Source organism: Zootoca vivipara, chromosome 2 (genome assembly GCF_965207765.1).
Source record: "Zootoca vivipara chromosome 2, rZooViv2.hap1.1, whole genome shotgun sequence".
In the NCBI taxonomy this organism is placed as follows: Eukaryota; Metazoa; Chordata; class Lepidosauria; order Squamata; family Lacertidae; genus Zootoca; species Zootoca vivipara.
In genome coordinates, this window is record NC_142584.1 from 118,284,536 (window position 1) to 118,297,559 (window position 13,024).

At 44.6% G+C, this 13,024-nt stretch overlaps 1 protein-coding gene across 1 annotated transcript; it reads left to right on the forward strand.

Moving 5' to 3' along the window:
• Positions 1-1,718: 1,718 nt before the first annotated feature.
• LOC118080177 (vomeronasal type-2 receptor 26-like) lies at positions 1,719-12,515 on the forward strand. Its single transcript, XM_088663999.1, has 5 exons — positions 1,719-1,968; positions 2,373-3,176; positions 8,114-8,341; positions 10,661-10,787; positions 11,605-12,515. Exons 1-5 carry the CDS (start codon positions 1,822-1,824, stop codon positions 12,513-12,515), a joined length of 2,217 nt encoding a protein of 738 aa, XP_088520125.1. The 5' UTR covers positions 1,719-1,821.
• The last annotated feature ends 509 nt before the right edge of the window (positions 12,516-13,024 follow it).

Sequence of the window (13,024 nt, forward strand, 5' to 3'; positions counted from 1 at the left end):
TAATCCTAGAAGGTGGCATGGCTGTGACTGTCATAACAAACACTGTCATTTCTGAATATACCACAACATTACTGGATAGACACGTCTGCCTTGCCTTTGTGGCGAGGATTGTCCGAACATTTGAAGGTGGGTTGGCTATTAAAAGCCTGCTTATCACCGAGCGTGAGTATCACTCTAAAACTAAATTTGTATTGGACTTCCGCTTGAGGCGTGACGGAAGATGGCTGAACACTCCATCACTCTGACTATCAAGGGCTAATTAGAGGGTGTTATGGGAGTGAAACAGCCTCCCAAAGTCTTTCCGGAGAAGGGAAGTTGCAGTCTCATCCGCAGATGCCCACTCAACCTGGTCCCAAATTCAGAAGGAAGGAGGGGCTGCGGGGGGGGGGCGCACTGGATAGAAAGCGCCTGAGATTGCCAATCTCCTGGACGCCATCTTCGCAGTGCATCAGGTTCCGTTACTGAAGATGAATAATTGGATTTAAGTTTTGGACATGCTTCGGACAAGGAGGGGGATTTAATATGCTAAATAGCCCAGCCACTGAGGAAAGACAATCAAGGAGATTACCAAAACATCAAAGACATTAAAGACAGTGGTATGTGAACGGAACCGATGGGGGGAGGGGGGCGAGACCTTCTTTATTACCATCCCTTAATATCTACTTAACAAAACCTCCCCAGAAGAACCGTTTTAACATCTATTAAAGCAAGCGAGAAGGAAAAGTTGGAATTTTTGGCATCCACTGATATAATATTGCTTTAAAAATATAAACTTTGTGGAAATGTTAATGGAAATACAATATACGGTAATTAAGACTGATTCGCGGTTTGCTTGGGATTAAAGGTTTCCCCAGTTTGTTAACAACAGACAGAAACAGTTATCTCTAACTACTGGATTTCAGATAAAACTTTGGACTCTTGGATGGATTCCCAGAAACTGTATCTTTATCAACATGACCCAGTGAAAAATTGGAAGTCCGTCATATTGGAAACCAACCGAGTTGCAGAAATGAAAAGTTATGTGGGGACCTTTAATATGCTTTAATATTTGCACCTCCAGTCTAATTTGGTAACCCCTCCCCCCAGAAAAACTATTTTGATGCAACAGGTTTGGAAAATAATCAAGCAGACATTTAGACTCATCGGTGTGAAGATGGCGTTAGACGGCAGGAACGTCTGCTTGTTATGAAAAGACCTTTGGAAAGACTTGGCAGAATACCAGCGTGTGATTAGATACTGTGAACTAATTGGGGAACCAAATTCCAAAAATTTGGTTCCCCAAAATCCACACAGAAGCATATTATTTTGCTTGTGGAAAAACTCAGAGTCTGTAAATGAATGAAGGATAACAATAGAAGGAATAAGAATTATGAGAAATATGAATTGCAGTATGATTATGATGTTGATCAGAGCTCTCCAGAGACTCGAAGCATGGGGAGTCCCACCAAACGTATAATTTGGAAGAATATTTGGACTATTTGATATGTATATGTATAATGTGGAATATTTGATGTGATCTGTTTGGATTGTTAAAATGGGAAAATTAATAAAAATGATTATTAAAAACAACAACTAAATTTGCATTGCTTGGAAATGCCCTTCATGTTGCAGAATGTGGAACGTTACATGTGTTGTTAAATTGAGGGTGATGGTGCAACATTTATCATACCTTGCAGAAGACAAGACATAATTTTACTCCACAATCTGGCCTTCCTGCTCGCCGTCCACGAGATCAACCAGAATCCCAGGCTCTTACCCAACATCACCCTCGGCTACAATATCTTTGAGAACTATTACAATACAAGAATCACATACGACGCCATGGTAGAGCTGCTCTATACCGGTCAAGCAAGTATTCCAAACTTCAGGTGTGGGAGGCAGAATGAACTGCTGGCTGTCCTAGAAGGTGCTGATTCTGAAATCGCTGTCCATATTTCAAACATGTTGGGGATCTACAAAATCCCACAGGTACTGTACTGTCAGTCTCAAGCTTTATTTGTCCTTTCAACAGCCTTTTAGATTACAGATTTCTAAATCCTTCTAGATTACAGGGTGTTGAATTTCGCTCCAATCCACACAGAATGAATGCAACAGAGAGTCTATTGACATAATGTTAGTATGACTAGGGTTTGGTCACCTAGTGTAGCCCAAGGCTGCAACAGAATCCAATTTACCTGGGGCTAATTCCCAAAAAATTCTATAAGACTTGCTTCTTAGCAAACCTGGTTAGGATTGTTCCTGGCACAATTTCACTATTAATAAAGATATATATATACTTGATATGGAAATTCTGTGATATGGAGATGAGAGATGCATACAAGGGGATTCAAAGAAAGCCAAGCAAGACACTTTTCTCTTCCATCCCCATGCAGGTGAGTTATGGATTTGTCTCCCATGACATCAATGACAAAACTCGGCTCCCTTTTTTCTACCGAATGCTACCCAAAGATGATCACCAATACACAGGGATTGTCAAGTTGCTCCTGCATTTCAGATGGACGTGGATCGGTCTCTTTGCTCCAGACAATGACAATGGAGAAAGGTTCCTGAGGTCCTTGACCCCTATGCTCACCTCAAATGGGATTTGTGTTGCCGTCTCATACAGAATCCCAGAAATGACTCAGTATGAAGTGAAAATTCAGGTTGATTCATTTCTCACATGGAAAAAAGTCAGTTTATTTGTTCATTATGCAGAGACTCGTTCTTTCTTCAGTGGAATATTCTTTGTAAATCAAATACTCACATTGTGGCTACAGTCCATTGAGGGCAAAGTCTGGATCACAACAGCTTTGTGGGACATCACCCCAATGTTGTCTGACTGGAAGTTACATTTCCAGCACCGCCACTGGGTTTTTTCCTTCTTAATTCAGACAGAGATTGCCCTAAAACATGACCATTTTGACTTCAGTCGCTTAGTTCCTTACTGGAGGGAAGTGTTTGATTGTTTCTTTTCAAAGCACATGTTGTCTGCAAAAGAACGTCGGAGATGTGAACAAAAAGGGGAATTGCCCCCGGATGTCCTCAAGCAGAGTCTTTCTCCAAACAACTACAACATCTACAGCAGTGTGTATGCTGTGGCACATGCCTTAAATGCTGCTTACTCATCCAGATCCAAGCAGGTGGCAATGATGGGTGGAGGAGACGGGCAGAGGCTACAGAGGCTACAGCCATGGCAGGTATTCCCTTTTCCATCACTGATTGCTCCACTGAAATATATGTATTATATGCATAAAGATACCAGTCTCCACTGTGCCTCCTTCCAAAACCTAGAACCTAGATCTTGAACTCCGGGAGCAGGTTCTCTCTCTCTCTCTCTCTCTCTCTCTCTGTGTGTGTGTGTGTGTGTTGTTGTTGTTGTTGTTTAGTCGTTTAGTCGTGTCCGACTCTTCGTGACCCCATGGACCATAGCATGCCAGGCACTCCTGTCTTGCACTGCCTCCCGCAGTTTGGTCAAACTCATGTTCGTAGCTTCGAGAACTGATTTCCTTAAGAATGGATAGGTTTGATCTTCTAGCAGTCCATGGGACTCTCAAGAGTCTCCTCCAGCACCATAATTCAAAAGCATCAATTCTTCGACGATCAGCCTTCTTTATGGTCCAGCTCTCACTTCCATACATCACTACTGGGAAAACCATAGCTTTAACTATACGGACCTTTGTTGGCAAGGTGATGTCTCTGCTTTTTAAGATGCTGTCTAGGTTTGTCATTGCTTTTCTCCCAAGAAGCAGGCGTCTTTTAATTTCCTGACTGCTGTCACCATCTGCAGTGATCAAGGAGCCCAAGAAAGTAAAATCTCTCACTGCCTCCATTTCTTCCCCTTCTATTTGCCAGGAGGTGATGGGACCAGTGGCCATGATCTTGGTTTTTTTGATGTTGAGCTTCAGACCATATTTTGCGCTCTCCTCTTTCACCCTCATTAAAAGGTTCTTTAATTCCTCCTCGCTTTCTGCCATCAAGGTTGTGTCATCTGCATATCTGAGGTTGTTGATATTTCTTCCGGCAATCTTAATTCCGGCTTGGGATTCATCTAGTCCGGCCTTTCGCATGATGAATTCTGCATATAAGTTAAATAAGCAGGGAGACAATATACAGCCTTGTCGTACTCCTTTCCCAATTTTGAACCAATCAGTTGTTCCATATCCAGTTCTAACTGTAGCTTCTTGTCCCACATAGAGATTTCTCAGGAGACAGATGAGGTGATCAGGCACTCCCATTTCTTTAAGAACTTGCCATAGTTTGCTGTGGTCGACACAGTCAAAGGCTTTTGCATAGTCAATGAAGAAGAAGTAGACGTTTTTCTGGAACTCTCTAGCTTTCTCCATAATCCAGCGCATGTTTGCTATTTGGTCTCTGGTTCCTCTGCCCTTTCGAAATCCAGCTTGCACTTCTGGGAGTTCTCGATCCACATACTGCTTAAGCCTGCCTTGTAGAATTTTAAGCATAACCTTGCTAGCATGTGAAATGAGCGCAATTGTGCGGTAGTTGGAGCATTCTTTGGCACTGCCCTTCTTTGGAATTGGGATGTAGACTGATCTTCTCCAATCCTCTGGCCATTGCTGAGTTTTCCAAACTTGCTGGCATATTGGGTGTAGCACCTTAACAGCATCATCTTTTAAAATTTTAAATAGTTCAGCTGGAATATCATCACTTCCACTGGCCTTGTTATTAGCAGTGCTTTCTAAGACCCATTTGACTTCACTCTCCAAGATGTCTGGCTCAAGGTCAGCAACCACACTACCTGGGGTGTACGAGACCTCCATATCTTTCTGGTATAATTCCTCTGTGTATTCCTGCCACCTCTTCTTGATGTCTTCTGCTTCTGTTAGGTCCTTACCACTTTTGTCCTTGATTATGGTAATCTTTGTACGAAATGTTCCTTTCATATCTCCAATTTTCTTGAACAGATCTCTGGTTTTCCCCATTCTATTGTTTTCCTCTATTTCTTTGCATTGCTCATTTAAGAAGACCCTCTTGTCTCTCCTTGCTGTTTTTTGGAAATCTGCATTCAGTTTCCTGTATCTTTCCCTATCTCCCTTGCATTTTGCTTGCCTCCTCTCCTCCGCTATTTGTAAGGCCTCGTTGGATAGCCATTTTGCTTTCTTGCATTTCCTTTTCCTTGGGATGGTTTTCGTTGCTGCCTCCTGTATAATGTTACGAGCCTCCATCCATAGTTCTTCAGGCACTCTGTCCACCAAATCTAAATCCTTAAACCTGTTCCTCACTTCCACTGTGTATTCATAAGGGATTTGATTCAGATTGTATCTTACTGGCCCAGTGGTTTTTCCTACTTTCTTCAGTTTAAGCTGGAATTTTGCTATAAGAAGCTGATGATCTGAGTTACAGTCAGCTCCAGGTCTTGTTTTTGCTGACTGTATAGAGCTTCTCCATCTTTGGCTGCAGAGAATATAATCAATCTGATTTCGATGCTGCCCATTTGGTGATATCCATGTGTAGAGTCGTCTCTTGTGTTGTTGGAAGAGAGTGTTTGTGATGACCAGCTTGTTCTCTTGACAGAACTCTATTAGCCTTTGCCCTGCTTCATTTTGAACTCCAAGGCCAAACTTGCCAGTTGTTCCTTTTATCTCTTGATTCCCTACTTTAGCATTCCAATCCCCTGTAATGAGAAGAACATCCTTCTTTGGTGTCATTTCTAGAAGGTGTTGTAGGTCTTCATAGAATTGGTCAATTTCACTTTCTTCAGCAGCGGTAGTTGGTGCATAAACTTGGATTACCGTGATGTTAAAAGGTCTGCCTTGGATTCGTATCGAGATCATTCTGTCATTTTTGAGATTGCATCCCATTACAGATTTTGCCACTCTTTTTTGACTATGAGGGCCACTCCATTTCTGCTACAGGATTCTTGCCCACAGTAGTAGATATGATAGTCACCCGAACTGAATTCGCCCATTCCCTTCCATTTTAGTTCACTGATGCCCAGGATGTCAATATTTATTCTTGTCATCTCATTTTTTACCACATCCAGCTTACCTCCACTCATGGTTCTTACATTCCAGGTTCCTATGCAATATTTTTCTTTACAGCATCGGACTTTCCTTTCGCTTCGAGGCATATCCGCAACTGAGCGTCCTTTCGGCTTTGGCCCAGCCGCTTCATCAGCTCTGAATCTACTTGTACTTGTCCTCCGCTCTTCCTCAGTAGCATGTTGGACGCCTTCCGACCTGAGGGGCTCATCTTCCAGCGTCATAACTTTTATATGCCTGTTGTCTTTGTCCATGGAGTTTTCTTGGCAGGGATACTGGAGTGGCTTGCCAGTTCCTTCTCCAGGTGGATCACGTTTAGTCAAAACTCTCCACTATGACCTGTCCATCTTGGGTGGCCCTGTATGGCATAGCTCATAGCTTCTCTGACTTATTCAAGCCCCTTCGCCATGACAAGGCATTGATCCATGAAGGGGTTACGTTTATATATATATAGATAATGTTTTGTTGCTCTGATTGTAACCAAATCTTGCACAACGGTTCCCGAGATCAAGCTTTTAGCACTGCATTCCAACCGCCCCTGGTTATTGCTGGTGTTGTCAGAGAAACAGAACTCTTCTGACTCTGGGGAGGCAGCCATGGAGGCTTTTCAGCACTGGATCACCAGTTATACCAATACTGCCTCGAAAGCTCCCTCCACTCTTCCTGCTGCTTGAATGGACAGCCCCTTCCCTTCCGCTCTCTTCTCTTTATCTCCCTTTTGCTTGCTTGCTTTTTGGGCTTAATGGGGAAAGCACCTGCTGGTTGGAAGGCACCTGAGCGATTCCCCCACTGTTACCCTGTGCTTCTTGCTTCATTTCCCAACTATTATTTTTTCATCATTTTTCCAAATTATTACAAATCTTGCCGAATTGTTTCCAATTAATACAATGTAATACAACGTAATTTAATTCCAAAACTGTCTTCCTGTTCTCCTTATAAGATATGTCTGTGATGATCCCCTGTTCCCATTCATAATTTTCTGCCACAAGATGACGGCACATTCACACGCTGCGGCTTTGAGCTCCTGAGAAGGGTGTGTGCTATTTGGAACTATATGTGTATGGATGTGTTTGCACAATGTGGTGCGAGGAGCAGACTACACCAACTCACGCAGAGAGCTGGTAAACATCGAGCTTGCAACTGACTTTAGGAGTTAGTGTGTTGTGTGACAAGCACACAGAGTGCACTGGGATTGACTGTTTGTGGTGGTGGTGGGGAGGATCAGTTAATTTCATTGTACACAAGTTGTACATTGACAATAAAGGTATTATTATTACATATACAAACACTAAATTTGGCAGCCTCAGAAGTTCCTCCACCATGGGGTAGAAAAATAAGAAAAGGTTGTTGCTTTTTCTATGGTAATGTCATCCGCAACCCGCAAAAAACAAACAAATCCTGATTGGTGATGTCACAGGTTTTTGCGGCTACTTTTGAGTAACGACGTTCCACGCCTACTTGTCTTAAGGTGTTTATTATGGTGCATTCTATTTACAGTGCAAAGTCTATGGAAAATATGTCTGCTTAGTCTGAATCAGAACCTCGCAATGGCTTCTTTCTCTTTCACGCCCAACATAACAGCTTGGGAACGCCAAAGCGCCTCCCCCTTGTACTACGGGGTGCTGTTCGGCTCACTTCAGGCATGGGGGGGGGGGCAGAGGGCCGTCCTCCTGACTGCTTTCCCTTCATTTCCTGCCCCTCTGCCTCCCTCTCCACTCGGAGTGGAGGCTCTTTGACGCTGCTGTAGCCTTTTCCCTCACTATCTGCTTCCTGCCTCCTGTAATCTGATCCGCTGCTGGACTTACTGCTCTGAGAGGAACTCGATCTGATGAGTGGAGGCTGTTCCCTATAAGCCTTCCCCCTTACAGGTGAGAAACCCTTCCAAAATCTTTGGGCATCTTTGTGTCTACTGTTCCTCAAGCTCCAGGACAATGACATAGGTACTATCCACCTAGCCAAGGGAAGTCTCAGGGGGTCCATTCCTGCCCCCAGATAGATCTCCTGATGCGAGGATTCCTGTCTGTGCTATGGCTACTCTGTTCTCTGTGTTGTCTGAATGAAGAAGGGAAATTTATCCCCAAATGGGCAGCACTGGAATAACCTTTATTTATTTTCTCTATGTCCCATTTTAGTTCCACCCTTTCCTAAGTAACTTTGAGTGTTACAATACTTCCATGGATGGCATGTATTTGGACAAGGATGGGGAACTGGCAGCCAGCCTTGATATTTTGACCTGGATTGTGTGGCCCAACACTTCAGTGGCTTTAGTGAAAATTGGGAGTCTAGAGCGGCAGGCATCCTCAGAAACCAGGTTCCACATTGACCGGGATGCCATTGTGCGGCTCGAGGGATTTACCCAGGTGAGGAAAGCCATGGATGGAGAATTTAAGAATGTTGATCACTCTGTAAGACCTATTACATGTTGCAATGTTTTTAAGCATATGCCAAATACCAATAAAATCCAAAAGGTTTCCTAATAGGAAGCTATTTGAATACAAGACATATATAAAAGGACATGTGTATGTGTTTATAAATAGGTACATGTAGGCTTGAGAACATAGCATGTCTATACAACATCCTGATCTTTTGTGAGACAGTGGTATATAAACATTTCATAAATAAAAGGAAATTCATGAGGGGAGGTGGAAAGCCATGCACTCAAGCGATTTGTTGGGTAATAAAAGAGAGGTAAAGGGTTGCCATATCTTGAAGAGAAAAGAAGAGGACAACCCCAGCAGCTGCTAGCCCAAGCCTGCAAAAGAGGCACCCAGGTGGGGGGTGCCTACACACCTCTTTCCCTGGCTTGGGCTGGCAGCGGCTGCAGCTCAAACCCATGCCCAGGCTTCCCAGGGCCAAGCAACTGCCAGCAACCGCCAGGCATGGGACTGAAACTGCCCTGCTCGCGCTGGTTGATGATCTTCTGGCGGGCTAGGGACAAAGGTGAGAGCTGTTTCCTGGTCCTGCTGGATCTCTCAGCAGCTTTTGACACCATCGACCATAACATCCTTCTGGACCGTCTAGAGGGCTTGGGAGCTGGGGGCACTGTCATACAGTGGTTCCGCTCCTTCCTCCTGGGCCGTGTCCAGAAAGTGGTGGTGGGGGATGAGTGTTCAGACCCCTGGGCTTTCACTTGTGGGGTGCCTCAGGGTTCCGTCCTCTCCCCCATGCTTTTTAACATCTATATGAAGCTGCTGGGAGAGATCATCAGGGGGTTTAGGTTGGGTGTTCATCAGTATGCGGATGATACCCAGCTCTACCTCTCTTTTTAATCAGAACCAGTGAAGGCAGTGAAGGTCCTGTGTGAGTGTCTGGAGGCGGTTGGAGGATGGATGGCGGTTAACAGATTGAGGTTGAATCCTGACAAGACATAAGTACTGTTTTGGGGGGACAGTGGGTGGGCGGGGGCGGGGGACTCCCTGGTCCTGAATGGGATAACTGTGCCCTTGAAGGACCAGGTGCACAGCCTGGGAGTCATTTTGGACTCACAGCTGTCCATTGAGGCACAGGTTAATTCTGTGTCCAGGGCAGCTGTCTACCAGCTCCATCTGGTATGCAGGATGAGACCCTACCTGCCTGCAGACTGTCTCGCCAGAGTGGTGCATGCTCTAGTTATCTCCTGCTTGGACTACTGCAATGCACTCTACGTGGGGCTACCTTTGAAGGTGACCCGGAAACTGCAATTAATCCAGAATGCGGCAGCTAGACTAGTGACTGGGAGCGGCCGCCGAGACCACATAACACCGGTCTTGAAAGACCTGCATTGGCTCCCAGTACGTTTCCGAGCACAATTCAAAGTGTTGGTGCTGACCTTTAAAGCCCTAAACGGCCTTGGTCCTATATACCTGAAGGAGCATCTCCACCCCCATCGTTCAGCCCAGACACTTAGATCCAGTGCCATGGGCCTTCTGGCGGTTCCCTCACTGCGAGAAGCAAAGCTACAGGGAACCAGGCAGAGGGCCTTTTTGGTAGTGGCGCCCACCCTGTGGAACACCCTCCCATCGGAGGTCATGGAGATAAACAACTACCTGACATTTAGAAAACACCTAAAGGCAGCCCTGTTTAGGGAAGTTTTTAATCTGTGATATTTTCATGTATTTTGGTATTTGTTGGAAGCCGCCCAGAGTGGCGGGGGAAACCCAGCCAGATGGGCGGGGTATAAATAAATAAAATAATAATAATAATAATAAGCCTGAGCAGAAACAGGACCCAAGCTCCTACTTGATCTTCACTGCGACAGCCTCGCTCTGATAAAGCATTTTTAACTCCAGAGCACAGTGCCCCACCCCCAATAATAATAATAATAATAATAATAATAATAATAATAATAATAATAATTTCTTATAAAAACCCCAAACCTGAACATTTCTTGTAAAATGCATACAGGGCCCCCAAAAGAGGAGATGTGTAGGGAAACTCAGACAGATGCTAACACTAGGTAATTAATTAGATATGACCAAAGGCTGAAATCAGTTAAGAAAATTTATTCACTAACTAAAAGTGGGAAACTAGTGAATGCAGCTTCTGAAGGACAACTGGCCATTCTGAGAATCGTGACGGGCACACCTAAGAAACTGAAGTCATTTGCTCGTGAAATAAGGCGATGCCTTTTCTATGTCTTTGACTCAGTTCGGTAGCTTTACTGATACACTTCTAACACTTTTCCTTCTCTTTATGGTTAGACCTTGCCACAGTCACAGTGCACCAAAAGCTGTCACCCAGGATACGTCAGAGTGATTCAGGAAGGAAAGCCATTGTGCTGCTATGCTTGTGCACCATGTGCGGAAGGCACATTCTCCACTCGGGAAGGTAAGGGATGCCAGGGAGAAAGGAAGCCCTTTCAGGGGAGCACAGACCTCACCTGGGATGTTTTCTGTATGTTTGTTTAATTTCCAGAAAGTGTGAGGTGTGATGCTTCCTTATTTCTGGAGATTAGAAAAACAAATGCTAGCTTCAGGATTAATTAGCTGGATCGATGATCTTGGGGGAGGAGGTGGGCATGAAAAGCAATGTGTGGCATGCATAGCTGCCAAGTCTCCCGTTTTCCCCGGGAAATCCCTGTTTTTCCAGCTGTTCCTAGCTGAAAAAACGGATTTTTTTGTTTGTTTTTCCTCGGTTTATTCTGGCGTGGCGGCCATTTTGGAACTGGGCGGAGCATGCTCAGCAGCAATTTTTGATGCTGCTCTGCCCAGTTCCAAAATGGCTGCAGTGCAACTTCTGGCACGGCGGCCATTTTGGAACTGGGCAAAGCAGCATCAAAAGTCACTTCTGAGCATGCTCCGCCCAGTTCCAAAATGGCGGCAGCGCTACTTCCGGTCTGCTATTTCTGACCCAGTCCCTTATTTCTCTGACAGCAACTTGGCAGGTATGGTGGCATGACAGTTGGTGGCATGTCCCACCAACCATAAAAGTCTGGACCAAAAGGTGCATCTTCAGTAGAAGTAAGCACAGGGAGGGTGAAAACCCAATGTGCACCTTGGAGTCTCATTTGCATAATTCGGAAAATTCTATGCTTTGGGTCTAAGCTGCCACCCAGAATGATGTTCCATGGAATCTTGAAGAATATAGATCAATATTATAGATGGAACACAGATACCATGATGGTGGTCACTCTTGCTCATTGCAGATGCAGACCATTGCAACAAATGTCCAGAAGATGAGCATCCGAGCAAGGACCAAGATCAATGTGTCCCCAAGATCATCACGTTCCTAGCCTATGAAGACACACTGGGGATCCTCTTGGTTTCAATTGCCCTCCTCTTATTTTTAATCACAAGCTTTGTCTTAGGAATCTTCATTAGATTCCTGGAAACTCCCATTGTCAAAGCCAACAATCGGGATCTCTCCTACATCCTCCTTGTCTCTCTCTTGCTCTCCTTTTTGTCCTCCTTCCTCTTCATTGGCTGGCCAAGGAAGCTGACCTGCCTTCTCCGACAAACAGCCTTCAGCATCATCTTCTCATTTGCTGTGTCTTCTCTACTGGCTAAAACCATCACTGTGGTGCTGGCCTTCTTGGCCACAAAACCAGGAAACAAAGTGAGGAGATGGCTGGGGAAGACTCTGGCCAACTCCATTGTCGTTTCCTGCTCCAGTGTCCAAGTTGTGATCTGCACCATCTGGCTGGCCATCTCTCCCCCTTTCCCGGAGTCTGACATGCAGTCTCAGCCTGGAGAGATCATCCTGCAATGCAACGAAGGGTCTATTGCCATGTTTTATGGTTCCCTCGGCTACATGGGCTTCCTGGCTGCCATCTGCTTCACGGTGGCTTTCCTAGCCAGGAATCTGCCTGGGGCCTTCAATGAAGCCAAGCTGATCACCTTCAGCATGCTGGTCTTCTGCAGTGTTTGGGTGTCCTTTGTTCCCACCTACCTGAGCACCAAGGGGAAGTACATGGTGGCTGTGCAGGTCTTCTGCATCTTGGCCTCCAGTGCTGGGCTTCTGGGCTGCATCTTCCTTCCCAAGTGCTACATTATCATATTGAGGCCTGATCTGAATACAAAGGAGCACCTGACAACAAAAACTAAAGACAGCACTTGACTCTAAAAATATTATTTTATAGCTGAACTGCAGTGCAGCAGTAATGGAACCACAGTACTTCTCATTTAAATGTAGCTTCACACATGATAAATAACACTTGTTGGAATTTATTGAATTTGATTATTTCATAAAATTTACATTCCACTTTGTTTGTAGAAAAAACCTCAAAGCAGTTTCCGAAACGATAAAGCAATAAAATTATCATTTTATTTAAAACCACAATGAAAACAAATTAAAACTCCCACAAGCTTTATAAACATCTGAGTAGGGCTTTCTAAATAAGAATGTCTTCAGTAGATGCCGAAAAGTCTACCATGAATGTGTCTGCCTGGTATCAATAAAAATCAATGCATAATAGCTCAGCACTAGTCACAGACCTTTTCTGCTTAATATCAAACTGGCCATTGACAGCTGCTGGTCTTTTCTCATTGGCTACGGTTGTTTCTGTGTAACAACAACAACAACAACAATTTATTATTTATACCCCACCCATCTGGCTGGGTTTCCCC